This window comes from Salmo trutta, chromosome 17 (assembly GCF_901001165.1).
Source record: "Salmo trutta chromosome 17, fSalTru1.1, whole genome shotgun sequence".
Classification (NCBI taxonomy): Eukaryota; Metazoa; Chordata; class Actinopteri; order Salmoniformes; family Salmonidae; genus Salmo; species Salmo trutta.
In genome coordinates this window covers 53,249,194-53,264,831 of record NC_042973.1, presented here as the reverse complement: position 1 = coordinate 53,264,831, position 15,638 = coordinate 53,249,194, and the positions used below count along the sequence as shown (strand labels likewise).

At 42.3% G+C, this 15,638-nt stretch overlaps 1 protein-coding gene across 1 annotated transcript in view; it reads right to left on the bottom strand.

Moving 5' to 3' along the window:
- The window catches only part of LOC115152412 (filamin-C), a 76,061-nt gene that overhangs the window by 49,312 nt on the left and 11,111 nt on the right, over nt 1–15,638 (bottom strand). The window contains exons 3-17 of the mRNA XM_029697266.1: nt 14,495–14,592; nt 9,393–9,549; nt 8,865–9,061; nt 8,180–8,342; nt 7,790–7,990; nt 6,059–6,323; nt 5,676–5,812; nt 5,233–5,426; nt 4,827–5,084; nt 4,421–4,544; nt 3,853–4,013; nt 1,607–1,988; nt 1,096–1,358; nt 582–860; nt 50–368 (exon numbers count right to left, since the gene is read on the bottom strand). Coding sequence (XP_029553126.1) covers nt 50–368; nt 582–860; nt 1,096–1,358; nt 1,607–1,988; nt 3,853–4,013; nt 4,421–4,544; nt 4,827–5,084; nt 5,233–5,426; nt 5,676–5,812; nt 6,059–6,323; nt 7,790–7,990; nt 8,180–8,342; nt 8,865–9,061; nt 9,393–9,549; nt 14,495–14,592 — 3,198 coding nt within the window. The remainder of the gene's footprint in view (nt 1–49; nt 369–581; nt 861–1,095; nt 1,359–1,606; nt 1,989–3,852; nt 4,014–4,420; nt 4,545–4,826; nt 5,085–5,232; nt 5,427–5,675; nt 5,813–6,058; nt 6,324–7,789; nt 7,991–8,179; nt 8,343–8,864; nt 9,062–9,392; nt 9,550–14,494; nt 14,593–15,638) is intronic.

Sequence of the window (15,638 nt, the reverse complement as noted above, 5' to 3'; positions counted from 1 at the left end):
CTAGGCAAGGGTAATATGCCCTAACCACTCCACAACTACTCCTCCTTACCTCTGGGCTGCATTCCTGGTCCATAGACCTGCACTCCGCTGGTATCAACAGCCGGCTCCACTTGGATGAGCGCAGGGAAGTTGGGAACCACATGACCCCCGTACTTAATGGTGATGGTGTGTGTGCCGTGGAAAGGTGGGATGTAGGTGACAGAGAAGGTTCCCTCGTCTGTCTTCTGGATGTGGACCTCGGCCTGAGCCCCGGACTCAGAGACAATCTCGATGGTGAGCTCAGCCTCTCCGGCACTGGTGCAGTCCACTGTAAAGTAGGCTGGTTCCCCTGCCTTGGCTTTATCTAGGCCTGGACCACTGGCTGTTACCTGTAAGTTTAGGGATAGGTTTATTTTATATTTTTACAGATGCAGAAACATATATACAATCTCAAATTTGACATCATACATTCCTAAAAAACATGGAAAATATATAAACGATATAATCAGCCGGAATACACAACCAATAGGCATGTCAAAAAATCAATAACTAGGCATATCGAAGGCATAAAGTATATTAAATAAAGTATCATCTCATCTCACCTTGCTGGGTTCCAGGCATGGCTTAACAGCTGCCTTGAAAGGAGACCCAGGGATGTGCTGCTCTCCAAACAGGATATTGATGGCATACTCTCCAGCCTCAGTTGGCAGGTAGGACACTGAGCAGGTACCGTGTCCGTTGTCCTGGCACTCGATCTTAGCCTTGCACGGCCCCTCCACAGTCAGGCCCAGCCCGCCGGGGCCCGCTCCATTGGTGTCAATGGCAAAGGGGGCTGGTTTACCCACAATGCCTCCCTTCAGGCCTGGGCCGTATGCACGCACCTGAAGGATAAAGTTAATAGATGTTAGAGAGACTCATAATGTCATGAAGAAGCAAGAAGAAGTTGATGCCAGTAGTGTTAACATTAGGACAAAAAAACATTCATGATGCTTCACTAAGCTTCAGTATAGATTACATTTCGGAGTATCAGTCAGCGGACAGTTACTGTCTTTTCATGAGCCTCACATTAAAATAGATCCCACTGAAGCTCATGTCAAATGTTGTAGTCACTTTTACCTTTGATGGGTCAGCAGGCATCCCTCCCTCCACAGCGAAGGGGGATCCAGGGACGGGGTTGCAATCATAGCTGACGTCCACCTTGTAAGGCCCCTCCTCTGGGGGGATGTACTTCACCGAGTGGGCTCCATTGGCTGTGTCCGAATCCAGCTTGTAAGGGATTGGTCGGCCAGAGGGTGAGGTCATCTTGACGGCCACCTCGCCCTGTCCTCCGGCTCCCTGGGTGTTGATGTAGAACTCTTGATCCTTGCCAACTTCTACCTCTAAAATAACAAGAACAAACATGCTTAAATCATATATTCATCAGTTTTAACAGCTACTCATTCAAACTATTGACAACACCTTTGCAAATAACAATTAGCTGCGGTATATAGCTATAATCTAGGGCAATGTCAGATGTACATGGTCCCAAGAAGAAGAAAATGAATAAGATAACAAGATCCAGTTTTCAAATCAATTACAATTTGGGCTTTACGTTGCAAAGTTACTGTGTACAATGTTGAGAACTTACTGGTGTCCAGTCCTGTAACCTTGACCTTTCCCAGATCTACAGGAGGAGCCACAGTAATATTGAAGGGGCTCTTGGGAATGGGGTCCCCTCCATGGGTGACGGAGATGGTCATCTGACCCTGTTGAATAGCGGTGTACTTAACGGTGTAGGAGTAGTCATGGTTGTCTATGATCTCAAAGTCCCTGACAGCCTCTCCCTTCAGTTCTGCTGCTGTGAACTGGACCTTTGGCTTGGCCTTGCCTGCTCCCTTTGTGAAGATGGTGAAGTGGGTCGGAGTGCCCGCCTCCACGCCTGTCTTGTTGAGTCCTGTGCCCTCAGCCCTCACATTGCCAGCATCATGGGAAGGATTCACCTTCACTCTAAATGGACTAATGGGGATTTCCTGTAACACAAACATGGAATGGTTTTGCTGCTGTACGATTTTTTATAAAAACTCGAACACAAATCGAGATCCCAACTACGGCAACTTTTGTTCCATTCGGGTCATCCTTAGAATGAATAGTTAGAATTATTATAGTTCTAATGCTAAGCCACATAGTAACAGTAGGCAGGGCAAACCCATTTTGGTGATTTCTGGTATATCATCAAAATAAATAAACCATAGCACGTTTTTGGACTCATTCAGGAGTTTTTACCTGATCAGGTACAATAACACTGGAAATAAATGTTGAATGTTCAATTTAAAACTTAAGTTGAAAATGATGCTGTCGCTGCTTCCTGTTGAGAAGACATTTTGATAAGAATCCCAATGTTAAAACACAGATTTAACATGTTCAAATCAATAACCAATACGCAGAAACAGTTTGTGATAAACTGTATTGGAAACCTAAATATAAAATGTAGTATATACACATGAAGTTAATGTGCAACAATAGTAATCATATTACTTGTGTTTTTGTAAAAAAGCACCTTATAAACTGCACATGCACCAAAACCCTATCGATTAGGGAGAAAATCAGGTTGTACGCGTTGCTGAAACTAACACAACTAAAAAAACACATGGAAACTGGAGTTATTATTTACATCGCTGGTTAGAGAACAACCTGCAGATGACAGTCAGCTACATTTTGGAGTGATGCATTTTGATTTGGGGGTCGCCAAAACGGAAAGAGAAACACAACACTTATTTGTCAATCACTCATGTCGATATCATGTTGAGTTCAATGGCGCTAGAGGGGGGAGATGAGGTTGCACGTCCTGTTAAAACGAATAAAGCTCAAAAACCACACGGAATCTCCAAATAATATGTACATTACTGGTTAGAGGACGATTTGTGAAAGAGAGCTAGCTACATTTTGAAGTGTTGCATTTGTATTCAGGTGGCTCGCCAACCAGGTAAGTGTAACACAACACTTTTTTTTGTTAATCACTTCCATTGATATTACGCCAAAATCTATAGAACAGGGGGCAAATGTTTGGGGTGTTGCACTGTTTAAACTAACACTATTCAAAGGGCACACGGAAAATTAGAATAACCTATACATGGTTGTTTAGATGAGAACTTGTTTAGAAGGCTTATATCTATATTTTAGAATGTCGGATGTTGATTTTGGGAGGCTGCCATCACAGAAAAGGGAACAGACCACTTTTTCTGTTAGTTAACTTCAACATATCACGACGCGGCATAGGATATCAATAGTGACAAAGGTTGGTTGCTATTTAACTGCTAGTTTGACTGTCAAAACCATGTATTGGTGTGTGGCAAGCAACTTTTATAGAGAGACCACCCACTAATTTTCTGTGCCATTTCCTGGCCACTCCGAGTTCTAAGTCCTGCGCATCCCAGCACGTGTGACAAACTCAACGGTACAAAATCAAAGATATTGATCTGTTTTAAGCAATCTCATGTTATCATGATGACTAAACTTTTATTCTAACATCACCAGTCTGAGGTAAAAAGGATGTTGAATTCCACTTAATTTTATGGTGAAAATGCAAGATTGTGTAAGGTAGTAAAACAACTGTCCACATTAGGGAAATTAGTGCAAAATATACAATAATTGAACATGGCAAAATAATTCAACATGTCAATTTAAGATGATAGTATGTGTTGCCCACTCACAAACTATTGCAACAATGACATCTATTTCTCGCTCATTTAACCATTTAGAGAGTTAAAAAATGCTCTCAAACACAATTTAACTGGGCGCTCTAGATTAGAGCCTCCATAGTGTCTCCACGTTTGATGTCCCTTGTAACAGTAACTCTCTACTGAAGGACCCTGGGTAGTGTAGTTTTAGTCTCACCTGTTCAGCGAACAACACCATGATGGTGTATTTCCCTGCACCGGGGGGGGTGTACTTGACAGTGAAGGTGTCATTGTCGTTCTTGATAATGTCAAAGTCGATGTCAGCCTCGGCTGGACCCACCACTCCTGGAGCACACTTGATCCCAATACTGATGTCTCCTATGGGAGGTCAATAGATATGTATATCTACATATGAAGAAATCTCATAATACTGTGCCTATCAGTATCAAAAACTTTCTGATCTTTTACAGTTGCAGGCACTAAAGTTAGGTTGGTATTGGCAGAACAAGTGCAAGACGATGCTCGTCCATATGGCGGCGCACAATTGGCCCAGCGTTGTCCGGGTTACGGTTTGGCCGGGGTAGCCCGTCATTGTAAATAAGAATTTGACTTGCCTAGTTAAATAAAGGTTAAATAAAAAATAAAGAAACTGCCTTCTCTATGGAAGAAATGGTTTTAAAAGGGTTCTAACAGGGTGAAAATGTTATACCTGGAACCCTACAGGGTTCTTCTACAGGAAGAAGCCGAAGAACACTTTGAGTAGTATTTCCTATTAACACACATACCTTGTCCAGCCTCTGCGCAGTCCACAGTGAAGAAGTTGGGCTCGTTGGCCTTGAGTCCTGTCTTCTCCACTCCTGGACCATACACCTTGACCTTGTCTGGGTGGCAGCCCTCTCCAACAATCACCTATACACACAGAAACACACAATGTTATTCAGACAGAGGCAACACTTGACACACAACACTATTGTTGCTACCTAAAGTACTCATATCCATTTCTAGTGGAGTATCATTTTCCCTAAATAAGAGTAGGCTGGCTGGGCTTATGTAAACTTGTCTGAGACCTGAAGACTTGTATTGGCTCCCCGTCCTTGACCTAATGCCTAGGCTTTAGCTCAGTGGGCTAACACGGTTTAGTGACACACAGGAGATCCTGGGTTCAAATCCCAGTAGGTCAGTCCTACTCACCCTGGAGGGGCTGTTGGGTATGTTGACATCTCCCCAGGTGATGATGATGGTGTGTTTGATGGGCTTGATGGGGACGTACACACACAAGAAGGTCCCGTCTCCCTTATCAGTGATCTTAATGTCGATGGTGACGCCCTCTGTATCCTTGGCGTAGATCTTCAGATGGCCGTTGCCAGCCTCGCGGGCATCGATGGTGAACTCTGCTGGTTTGTTTACGATGACCCCTATGGGCTCCAGGCCTGGACCGAAAGCTTTCACCTGCAACAGAGAGGTAAACATTAATGTGAGTTGCATAGAGGTACAATTAAATGTGTGTGTGTTTGTTTGTACATCAGTGTGTTTTTGTGTGTCATAAAAACTACTCCTGTAAGGGTGGAGCTAGGCTGGTGTGGTGGGAGGAGCTAACCTTCTCACGGAAGCAGTCATTGGTTGCAGAGAGGATGTGGGCCATGAAGGGGCTGTCCTTGATGTCTTCGTCATCACATATGACATGGACAGCGTAGTCATCTGGCTCAGTGGGCCAATAGCGGACATCGCAGGAGCCGTCACCCTTATCATCACACTCAATCTTAGCCTGGGATGGACCCTCGATAGAGAAGCCTGGAGAGAGAACGTTTGACTTTAGTCTCCCAATCACTCAAGAGGCATATAGGTAATTTCCCTCTGCACACCTGTTAGAATACCAACTGAACTTGTGACTATAAAGAAGAAGTAATGTGCCTTTTCTTAGAAAATGTAAAGATAAGTTCCACTAAAGAAGTTTGATTTTGTTACTGTCATCTAATCCATTACTCTACTTGTTCAACTATTTTACTCATAATGCCCCATGTCCCTCATGTCTTGGCTTACCCAGAGTTCCCACTTCCGTGCCGATGGCCTCCACCACGAAGTCAGCCGACTTGCCTACTTGGCCGGTCACCAGACCAGGACCCCAGGCTCTCACCTTCTGAGGGCCTGCCACCTCACTCACCTCCACATCGAAGGGGCTGAAAGAGACACACAGAAATAGGTAAAGAAAAGGAAAGGAGGGTATGTTGCAGTAGACTATGTAGGTGCTGGACTTTGGGAAGTGTAGTAAACACATTATGATAACTTTATAAAAACTTTATGTGCTATTATTAATGAGTATTTAATCATTAACAAACACTAATAGAACATTAAAAAAGCATTATAATTAATAAGCATTTCTACACATTTATAAGCATTTAAAACAGCTTATTGAAAGTCCTTACCTGTGTGGGATGGGCTGTCCTCCCCAGGTGATGTTGACGCTGTATTTACCAGTCTGGTTAGGAAGATATTCACATTCATAGACACCATCACCAATATCTTTTACTTTCACTGTCTCCTCATCTCCACATGGTCCAGTCACTGAGACCTTGAGCTCTCCGTTGCCAGCTCCCTTGGTGAAGACCTTGAAGTCTGCCACCTCCTTGACCCTCACCCCTTTTGGCTGAAGGCCTCGGCCTGTGGCACAACACGTGTCGGCATTGATGGCTGGAGAGAAGGAAAGGGGTGGTTAAGGAGAGTGGTACACAGACTGACAGATTGACAGACTAACCTAGCAGTGTAGGACCAAATGGAGCTGGCAGGAGCATTCACATACGATACAATGTCGTATGCAAACATGATGCAGGCAAGATGCTATAATGAATTTCATTATTAAGGTCAATGAACATAATCAGTCAATCAATTCCATAGGATGCTAGCTTTGAACTTTGATACAATGCAGTATAGGAATAGCACAATGCTGAATGCAGTACACTCACATTGTATAATACACATACATTAAGAAGGAAAAAAATTCCACAAAGTAACTTTTAAGGCGGCACACCGTTTAATTGAAATGCATTCCAGGTGACTACTTCATGAAGCTGGTTGAGAGAATGCCAAGAGTGTGCAAAGCTGTCAGCAAGGCAAAGGGTGGCTACTTTGAAGAATCTCAAATATAAAACACTTTTTGGTTACTATATGATTCCATATGTGTTATTTCATAGTTTTGATGTCTCCACTATTATTCTACAATGTAGAAAATAGTACAAATAAAGAAAAACCCTTGAATGAGTAGGTGTGTCCAAACTTGACAAGTACTGTATATCAATACAACCATGTATTGTTTGCATCATGAAGAAACTAATGGAGCTTCCAGGCAACAAATGACTTAACAACATTTCAGTCTAATAGAAACATTGATTGCAGGCTTGGTTACTCTTAAAAGTTTGAAGCAATAAAACCTATGAATACTAACCCAAATCAAGGAAACACAACAAGCCAAAACATTTAAAAATGAAACATTTCATAATGCAATCTGGGAAGCACTGACTCACTTAGACTAAAATCACTTTCCTGGAAAGTTTCCTACTAGTCAAGAACATTCACTTTGCTACATAATAGAAATGTATGAGATATCTGTCTCCAACACCAAGCTGCCACAGGCAAGGCAGCAACCGCCCAAGCAAGGCACTCTTTCTTGGCCCTCAGAGGGCATGGCATTGCCACAGGAAGCATACAGGGCATCGGGAAAATGGCATAGGGCACAGGACATAGATGTTGTGGGGCCCGGCTAGCATACCAACGGGCGCAGGCCTCCACCTAGACAACCCATACTAACTTGGTCTGCACTTTTTGCCTCTGAGGGTAGGGACACCACCCTTCTTGCCCTCTGGGCCCTTCTCTCCACTGGGAGAGGTGAATGCAGACTCGGGATTTATTTGAACTGGAAGAGGACCCAAGATAGAGGGAGGAGTGAAAAATCACAGACAGGAAGTTGGTTTAACTTCAACATAACACTGACTGGTCATCGTGGCGACATGTTGGCAGCGGCGAGTGATTGAAATAACTGTGGAACTAGAGCGTGATATATCAACAACGGAATGACACAATGCAACAGTAGTGCCAACAACGGTGATTTGTGTAGTGACAGTTGGTGACTGTTAGTGACAGTTGGCTCAGTGCTAACTTACCCTCTGCGATTTGAACCTTGAAGGGGCTCTTAAGGATCTCCTGACCGGCAAACAGGATATGGATGGTGTGGGGGCCTTCCAACATGGGCCGGTAGGTGCAACGGAAAACACTGTCCCCCTTGTTGTCCAAGATCAGTTTCACCGTGTCTTTCTTCCCCTCAGGGTCCACGATGACAACGCTCACATCACCGTTACCGCCACCTAGACAGGATAACAGGAAGAGACCAATCAAAACACTGTTAACCAACCATGTGATCAAAACAAGGAAACGTGGGACATTATTTTGGGCCCTCACAGTAAATTCCTTCTCTAGTTTTAGTAGTTTTGCAAGGAACTCATCTGATCACTGCTACTAATGTGTTCCTTGTCTGGTGTGTCTCCACTCCTTACCTGCAGTGTAGATGTCAAAGTAGATGGGTTTGTTGGCCATGTTGCCAGTAGCTTCCAGCCCTGGTCCTCTGGCCTGGACCTTGTTGGGATCACCTATGGCCTTGGCCACGTTCACTGTGTAGGGGCTCTTATCAATATCCTGCCCAGCAAACAGCACTTTCACCTGAAGAAAGAACCAGTAAAATGTTCCTTTATTAAAGGCCCAATGCAGACTTTAAAAAATATATACATTTCAAATAATTTCTGGGTAACAATTAATTAGCTTACTGTAATAGATTTACATTGGCAAATTTGGGATTGGTGTGAAAATTAGCTGTTATTGGCAGAGGTTTGGAACTTTGTTATTGGTTTATTAACCAATTTACTGCATGGTGATGTCACCATGGAAAGCTGAAACTCCCGCCCATGCGAAGGTCCTGTGTAGATTGTATTTTCAACAAGCAGCTATCAGGAAATAACACTGATCAAATCCTTTCACACTTTTACAGTGTTAGTTTCATCAGCTGATACAAAACAGGGGGGAAATGAATTTTGACTGCATTGGGCCTTTAAGTTTTGCTTTAAAGAGTTTCAGTGGGCTAGTAGTACATTGTGATGATGAGATGTGTGTATAGTAAAGTCAAGTAAGAATGTAAAGTTAAGTAAAATAAATCTATATGGGATATTGATGGTAGTGATCAGATACCTTGTGGGCGCCCTCAACCTTGGGGATGTAAATGACGGTGTGGGTCCTGTTCTTGTCGTTGTTGAAGACCAGCTTAGCCTCCTCAGTGTGTCCCTCAGGATCAATGACATACACCAGCACCTCAGCCTGACCTGCCTCCAGAGTTTCCACTGTGAACACCGCTGGCTTCAGAACCATGTTACCATTTGCCTCAATACCTATGGGAGAGAGAGGAAGATTGCTTCATTGTACAATGTCCATGAATTTCCAGCAGAATTTATAATTAGAAAAATATGTGTAAAAGAGCGAGTTAGATGTGTTTGAGTCTATGGGCAGTATATGAAACAATACATTATGCTTATCAGAAATCCTGATTCACTTACATTACTTTAGTCATCGGGCAGATGCTTTATCCCCAAGTGCATTCAACTACAGTAGGTAAAACAACCTCACAACTATCACAAGTAAAAATGTCTTTATCTACTAAATCAGTGCTAGATTCAACTCACCACTGTGGTAAAGTATGGTCCCTATCCCAGTGGTACCCACCTGGTCCGTAAGACTTGGCTTTTTTGGGGTACAGCTGAACCCCTTTAGGTTTGAGGGGAGCGCCAGGCCTCAGTTTAGACTTAGGGAACTGGGACAGGTAAGTCATCACAGACTGTTCATCCACTTCCGGATCTACAATCTCCTCAGGGTTGATCACCTAGGCCACAAGGAGGGTGTGAAAAGTTAGTTACCTAGTCAACAAGCAGAAAGTCATGGGTTAGGGAAGTGATTTTTAACTGGTGCCTTGAGGAACTCAGGTGTGTCGCAAAAGTTTTCCTGATCTTGTTAATTTTTTGGAACATTCACTTAGAAACGTGACCTGTGGAATGCATATGGAATCTCGATTTGGGAGCAACAGTGCCACTCAGATAATACATTGAATGGTACATGGTTACATCTGTATCACTGTTTCAAGTCTGGTGCGCTCAGACTGTTGTTACATTATCATTTGAGGGGATCGTATCATGAGCAAAGTGATTTGTAGGCTATCATTTTACTTAGCCTGTGAGAACCATTAGCACACACAAATGCATCCTCATGAGTAAAGAACTATGACAATAGTTCAAATAAATCCTATTTAATCTGTAAAAAAATATTTGTCACTGAAAATAGAGGATTTGCAGTATGGATCTGCCAAGAAGGAGGTCATTACCACTACATTAATTTATAGGAACATTTTAGGTGTGCCACATAAAAAATTAAAAAATGGTTGGGAAACATTGGGTTAGGGGTCAATATAGCCACAATTGTCTTACTTGACTTAAACCCTTTTGCCCCATGGGGAGCATATGTCAAAGCACATCTGTATTTACCCCTAAAGAGGACTGTTGTCTGGTCTTTACTGTAAATCGTTTTTAAGAAATCAATACAGGACTAAATGACTTAGTAGGCCTAGTAGATAGTCTGTCTACTTAGCAAAAGGTAGAAGTTTGTATAACAGACAGGCATAAAATACATTTGATGTCTCTATTGTTTATGTGTTCTGTAAACCAATGTAAAGGCACATTTCCACATTGCATAGATTCTATTTCATTGACTCCCTCCTCCTCCACTCTCTTTCTCCCTCCCTCCCTCCCTCCCTCCCTCCCTCCCTCCCTCCCTGTTTTTTGGCCATATCACAGTGTGGTGTAAATTTCTTGACCCCAGCACAGCAGGGTTAAGCACTGTGGCCTCAGTAAACCATGATTTAGCCCAGAGCCAAGCCCTCTCCCACACCTCATTGACAGCTCACAAGACAGCCCTCAGCCCGGGGAGAATTCAGCCCCCTAGGCCTGGGACCTGGGAATCCAAGACACATAACTTTGGCCTTATCTCTCACTACGATACACACCTTAGGCCAGCTCAATATACAGTATAACCTAGGCCAGCTCAATATACACCCTAGGCCAGCTCAATATACACCCTAGGCCATCTCAGCATGAATCACACCCTAGGGTGATGCCATGTCACGAATGGCCCTGCTTCACTGAGACTATGCACGTGTTGTATCAGATAAACAAGTGAACAAGTAGATAAACAAGCACTTAAATAGTACATCTGACAGTGTCAGTCTTGGAATTGAATTTGGCAAATCTACATCTCAGCATATAAATCTATAATATGCTATAATCATGCACCTACTCATGCACCTACTCAACACTCAAACAAATTAAACTACAGTAAAAGTGAAACATAGTAGACAATATGAAACCTTGCCATGTATTGTCCCTCTGTTAACTAAAACATTCATAGCATTACACTCACTAGCTCCACATCGTGCCGCAACAAAAAAAAACTAATAAATCACGTGAAAAACACGTGGTTTTCGGACACGTGTGAATACATGCGAACAAATCCTATGACCATTTTTACATAATAAAAAAAAAAATCTACCACAAAACAAATCACGTGACATTGCCACTAGTAGAGAGAATAATTTATTTCAGCTTTTATTTCTTTCATCACATTCCCAGTGGGTCAGAAGTTTACATACACTCAATTAGTATTTGGTAGCATTAAATTGTTTAACTTGGGTCAAACGTTTCGGGTAGCCTTCCACAAGCTCCCCACAATAAGTTGGGTGAATTTTGGCCAATTCCTCCTGACACAGCTGCTGTAACTGAGTCAGGTTTTGTAGGCCTCCTTGCTCGCACACGCTTTTTTGTTCTGCCAACAAATGTTCTATAGGTGTGAGGTCAGGGCTTTATGATGGCCACTCCAATACCTTGACTTTGTTATCCTTAAGCCATTTTACCACAACTTTGGAAGTATGCTTGTGGTCATTGTCCATTTGGAAGTCCCATTTGCGACCAAGCTTTAACTTCCTGACTGATGTCTTGAGATGATGCTTCAATATATCCACATAATTTTCCTGCCTCATGATGCCATCAATTTTGTGAAGTGCACCAGTCCCTCCTGCAGCAAAGCACCCCCACAACATGATGCTGCCACCCCCGTACTTCATGGTTGGGATGGTGTTCTTCGGCTTGTAAGCCTCCCCCTTTTTCCTTCAAACACAACTATGGTCATTATGGCCAAACAGTTCTATTTTGTTTCATCAGACCAGAGGACATTTCTCCAAAAAGTACGATCTTTGCAGTTGCAAATCGTAGTCTGGCTTTTTTATGGCTGTTTTGGAGCAATGGCTTCTTCCTTGCTGAGCAGCCTTTCAGGTTATGTCGATGTAGGACTCGCTTTACTGTGGATACAGATACTTTTGTACCTGTTCCTCCAGAATCTTCACAAGGTCCTTTGCTGTTGTTCTGGGATTGATTTGCACTTTTCGCACCAAAGTACGTTCATCTCTAGGGGACAGAACGCGTCTCCTTCCTGAGCGGTATGATGGCTGCGTGGTCCCATGGTGTTTATACTTGTGTACTGTTGTTTGTACAGATGAACGTGGTACCTTCAGGCATTTGGAAATTGCTCCCAAGGATGGACAAGACTTGTGGAGGTCTACCATTTTTTTCTGAGGTCTTGGCTGATTTCTTTTGATTTTCCCATGATGTCAAGGAAAAAGGCACTGAGTTTGAAGGTGGCCTTGAAATACATCCACAGGTATACCTCCAATTGACTCAAATTATGTAAATTAGCCTATCAGAAGCTTCTAAAGCCATGACATCATCTTCTGGAATTGTCCAAGCTGTTTAAAGGCACAGTTAACTTAGTGTATATAAACTAAGGACCCACTGGAATTGTGATACAGTGAATTATAAGTGAAATAATCTGTCAGTAAACAATTGTTGGAAAAGTTCCTTGTGTCATGCGCAAAGTAGATGTCCTAACCGGCTTGCCAAAACTATAGTTTATTAACAAGAAATTTGTGGAGTGGTTGAAAAACGAGTTTTAAAACTTCTTAAGGCTAGGCGTCCTGCTAGCGGGACAACTTCCGATGAAACTGGAGGGCGTGCAATTCAAATAAATAATCAGAAAAATTATGGATTTTAAACATTAGGTACATACAAGTGTCTTATATCGGTTGAAAGCTTCACTTCTTGTTAATCTAACTGCACTGTCCGATTTACAGTAGCCATTACATCGAAAGCGTGCCATGTGATTGTTTGAGAATGACGCTCCACATCAAAATATTTTTCTACCGACAAAGGTTTCATAAATTCACAAATAGTGATTAAATATTCACTTACTTTTTGAAAATCTTCCTCTGATTTGTCATCCAAAGTGTCCCAGCTATAACATGTAGTGTCATTTTGTTAGATATAATGCTTTTTTATATCCCAAAAAGTCTGTTCAGTTGGCGCCATCATTTTGAGTAATCCACTTGTTCAACATGCAGAGAAAGGAATCCAAAAATCTACCGCTAAACTTTGTTAAAACAAGTCAAAATACTTTTCTATTGACTCCTCAGATACCCTAAAATGTAATCAAACTATAATATTTCATACGGAAAGAAGTATGTTCAATGTGTCTCCTCTTCATCGCGCGTGCATACACGAATTTCCAAGACCGTGTCCCTGGAGTAAAAGTCATTATTCTTACTCGTTTTGGAAGAAACAAGCCTGAAACCTTGAACATTGAGTGCTGACACCCAGTGGACGCCATAGGAATTGCATACTGGGAGATAGATTTAATTATTTCCCTATACTTTCCATTGTAAGAGCATGGGCTCTCTGGTTTTTCTTTGGATTTTCTCCTACCATATCTATTGTGTTATAGTCTCCTACATTATTAAAACATTTCTACAAACTTCAAAGTGTCTTCTTTCCAATGGTACCAATTATATGCATATCCTAGCTTCAGGGCCTGAGCAACAGGCAGTTTACTTTGGGCACGTCAGTCAGGCGGAAATTGAGAAAAATAACCCTAGCCTGACTCCAACCTAAGTGTATGTAAACTTCCGACTTCAACTGTATGTGGTTTCACATTTCATGTGTGATATTTTACATTTCTCATGTGTGCTTCTGAGAACCCGGGTCTCCCACAGGAAAAGCCAATGTCTTGACCGTACAAACAAAAGGAACAACACAAATTCTGAAGTTGAAGGCGGGCCTACTTCTTCACGTGACCATGAAGAACCATGATCGACTCATGTCTACTACACTTTCACATGTGAATTTTTATATTTTTATGTCAACGAGGGCTGTCAAACGCTAAAAAAATGTAATTGACTTTATCGCAGGATCTGCGATTAATCACAATTAATCGCAAATTCATAATTTGGTCAAATTGAGCTGTAATTTAAGATTTCTTATACAAAAAGCATTACAAGAATATTGAGTAACACTCCGAATGGATGGCTCAGAAATAAGAAATGATTATTTTTAAAGTACCTTAATTACTATACTCGGGGAGGCTAAGTTACCTTCTTCCAGAATGGCATTACATACTGTAACATTGCTACTGCAACATGTTAACACCACCTTTTCACATGTGAGGAGAATAACGCTATTTCATCACTACATTTGAACTTGCAATTCCACATGTGAAAGTGAGATTTTCACGTGGAGTTTTCTTACATGTGAAACTGCAAATTAGATTTTCACATGTGATTTACTTTCACATGTGAACTTGCCTTTGAACATCTGATTTGAACATGTTAAACTGCAAATTTGACAAGCCTTAAGGGGCTTTCCATGGACAGTAGTCCCCAGAGTAGTGTGTCTTACCTGGGGCACACCCAGCCAGTCATCAGCCTGCTGCATGGCCTCTCTGGCGTTCTCCACAGGCTGGTTAGGGTCCCAGTCCTGCCAGTCAGAGCACAGACCTACAGGGAAAGAGAGAGGGAAACGACGGGAAAGAAGTAGAGGGAGGAAGGAGGGAGTGACAGGGGTTTTAGAGTGGATTAAGATGGCATCCTCTCAGGGTTAAGATGGCATCCTCTAACAATTACATAAGTGTCTTATCTGGTAACAGAAAGAACTAAGATTATCATCATTACTACACTTCTACTAATTACCACTAACACCCTACCACCCTGTGAGAACATGTATTTACCCATGCTGCTCTCCTCCAGTTTGTATAGATAGATGTTTAACTAGCCCTTGATTGAAGGGCTTCAATATCAAAACAACGAAAGTAACAGACGTCCTTTCAGTTTCCCTGTCGGACACAGGGCTAAAGCAAACAGGCTAAACACTAGAAATAGACTTACTAGAATTAGCATTCCCATTCAAGTCAATGGGTCTATGATGTGTGGACCGCAATGTAATTCTATTTCTATGTGCTTATTTTTTTTTTTTTTTAAGTACCTTTATTTAACTAGGCAAGTCAGTTAAGAACAAATTCTTATGTACAATGACGGCCTACACCGGCCAAACCCTGCCCTAACAGGGACGACGCTGGGCCCTATGGGACTCCCGATCACGGCCGGTCGTGATACAACCCGGGTCTGTAGTGACGCCTCTAGCACTGCGATGCAGTACCGTAAACCGCTGTGCCACTCAGGAGGCCATAAATGTGCCTTGTGCTGCTAATGCTTAATTATCTGTTAGCAATGCAGTGAGTTCACTGACTCAAAGAACCCAGAGCTCAACAAGAGTCTATTATGTCGTTATTACTGACACCGCGGAGCTGCTGGGTTACTGTAACATTCTTGTGACATTTAAACGTTTACATTACATTGATCTGGCGCTGGAATATTGTCAGGGATACACGAGAAATACTTTCTCAAACAAAGGAGGGGACGATTCTTGTTCTACCTGATTTCTCTAGCTGTACCAAAACTATAAATCTGTTAAGTATAAATACACTACCGTTCAAAAGTTTGGGGTCACTTAGAAATGTCCTTGTTTTTGAAAGAAAAGCACATTT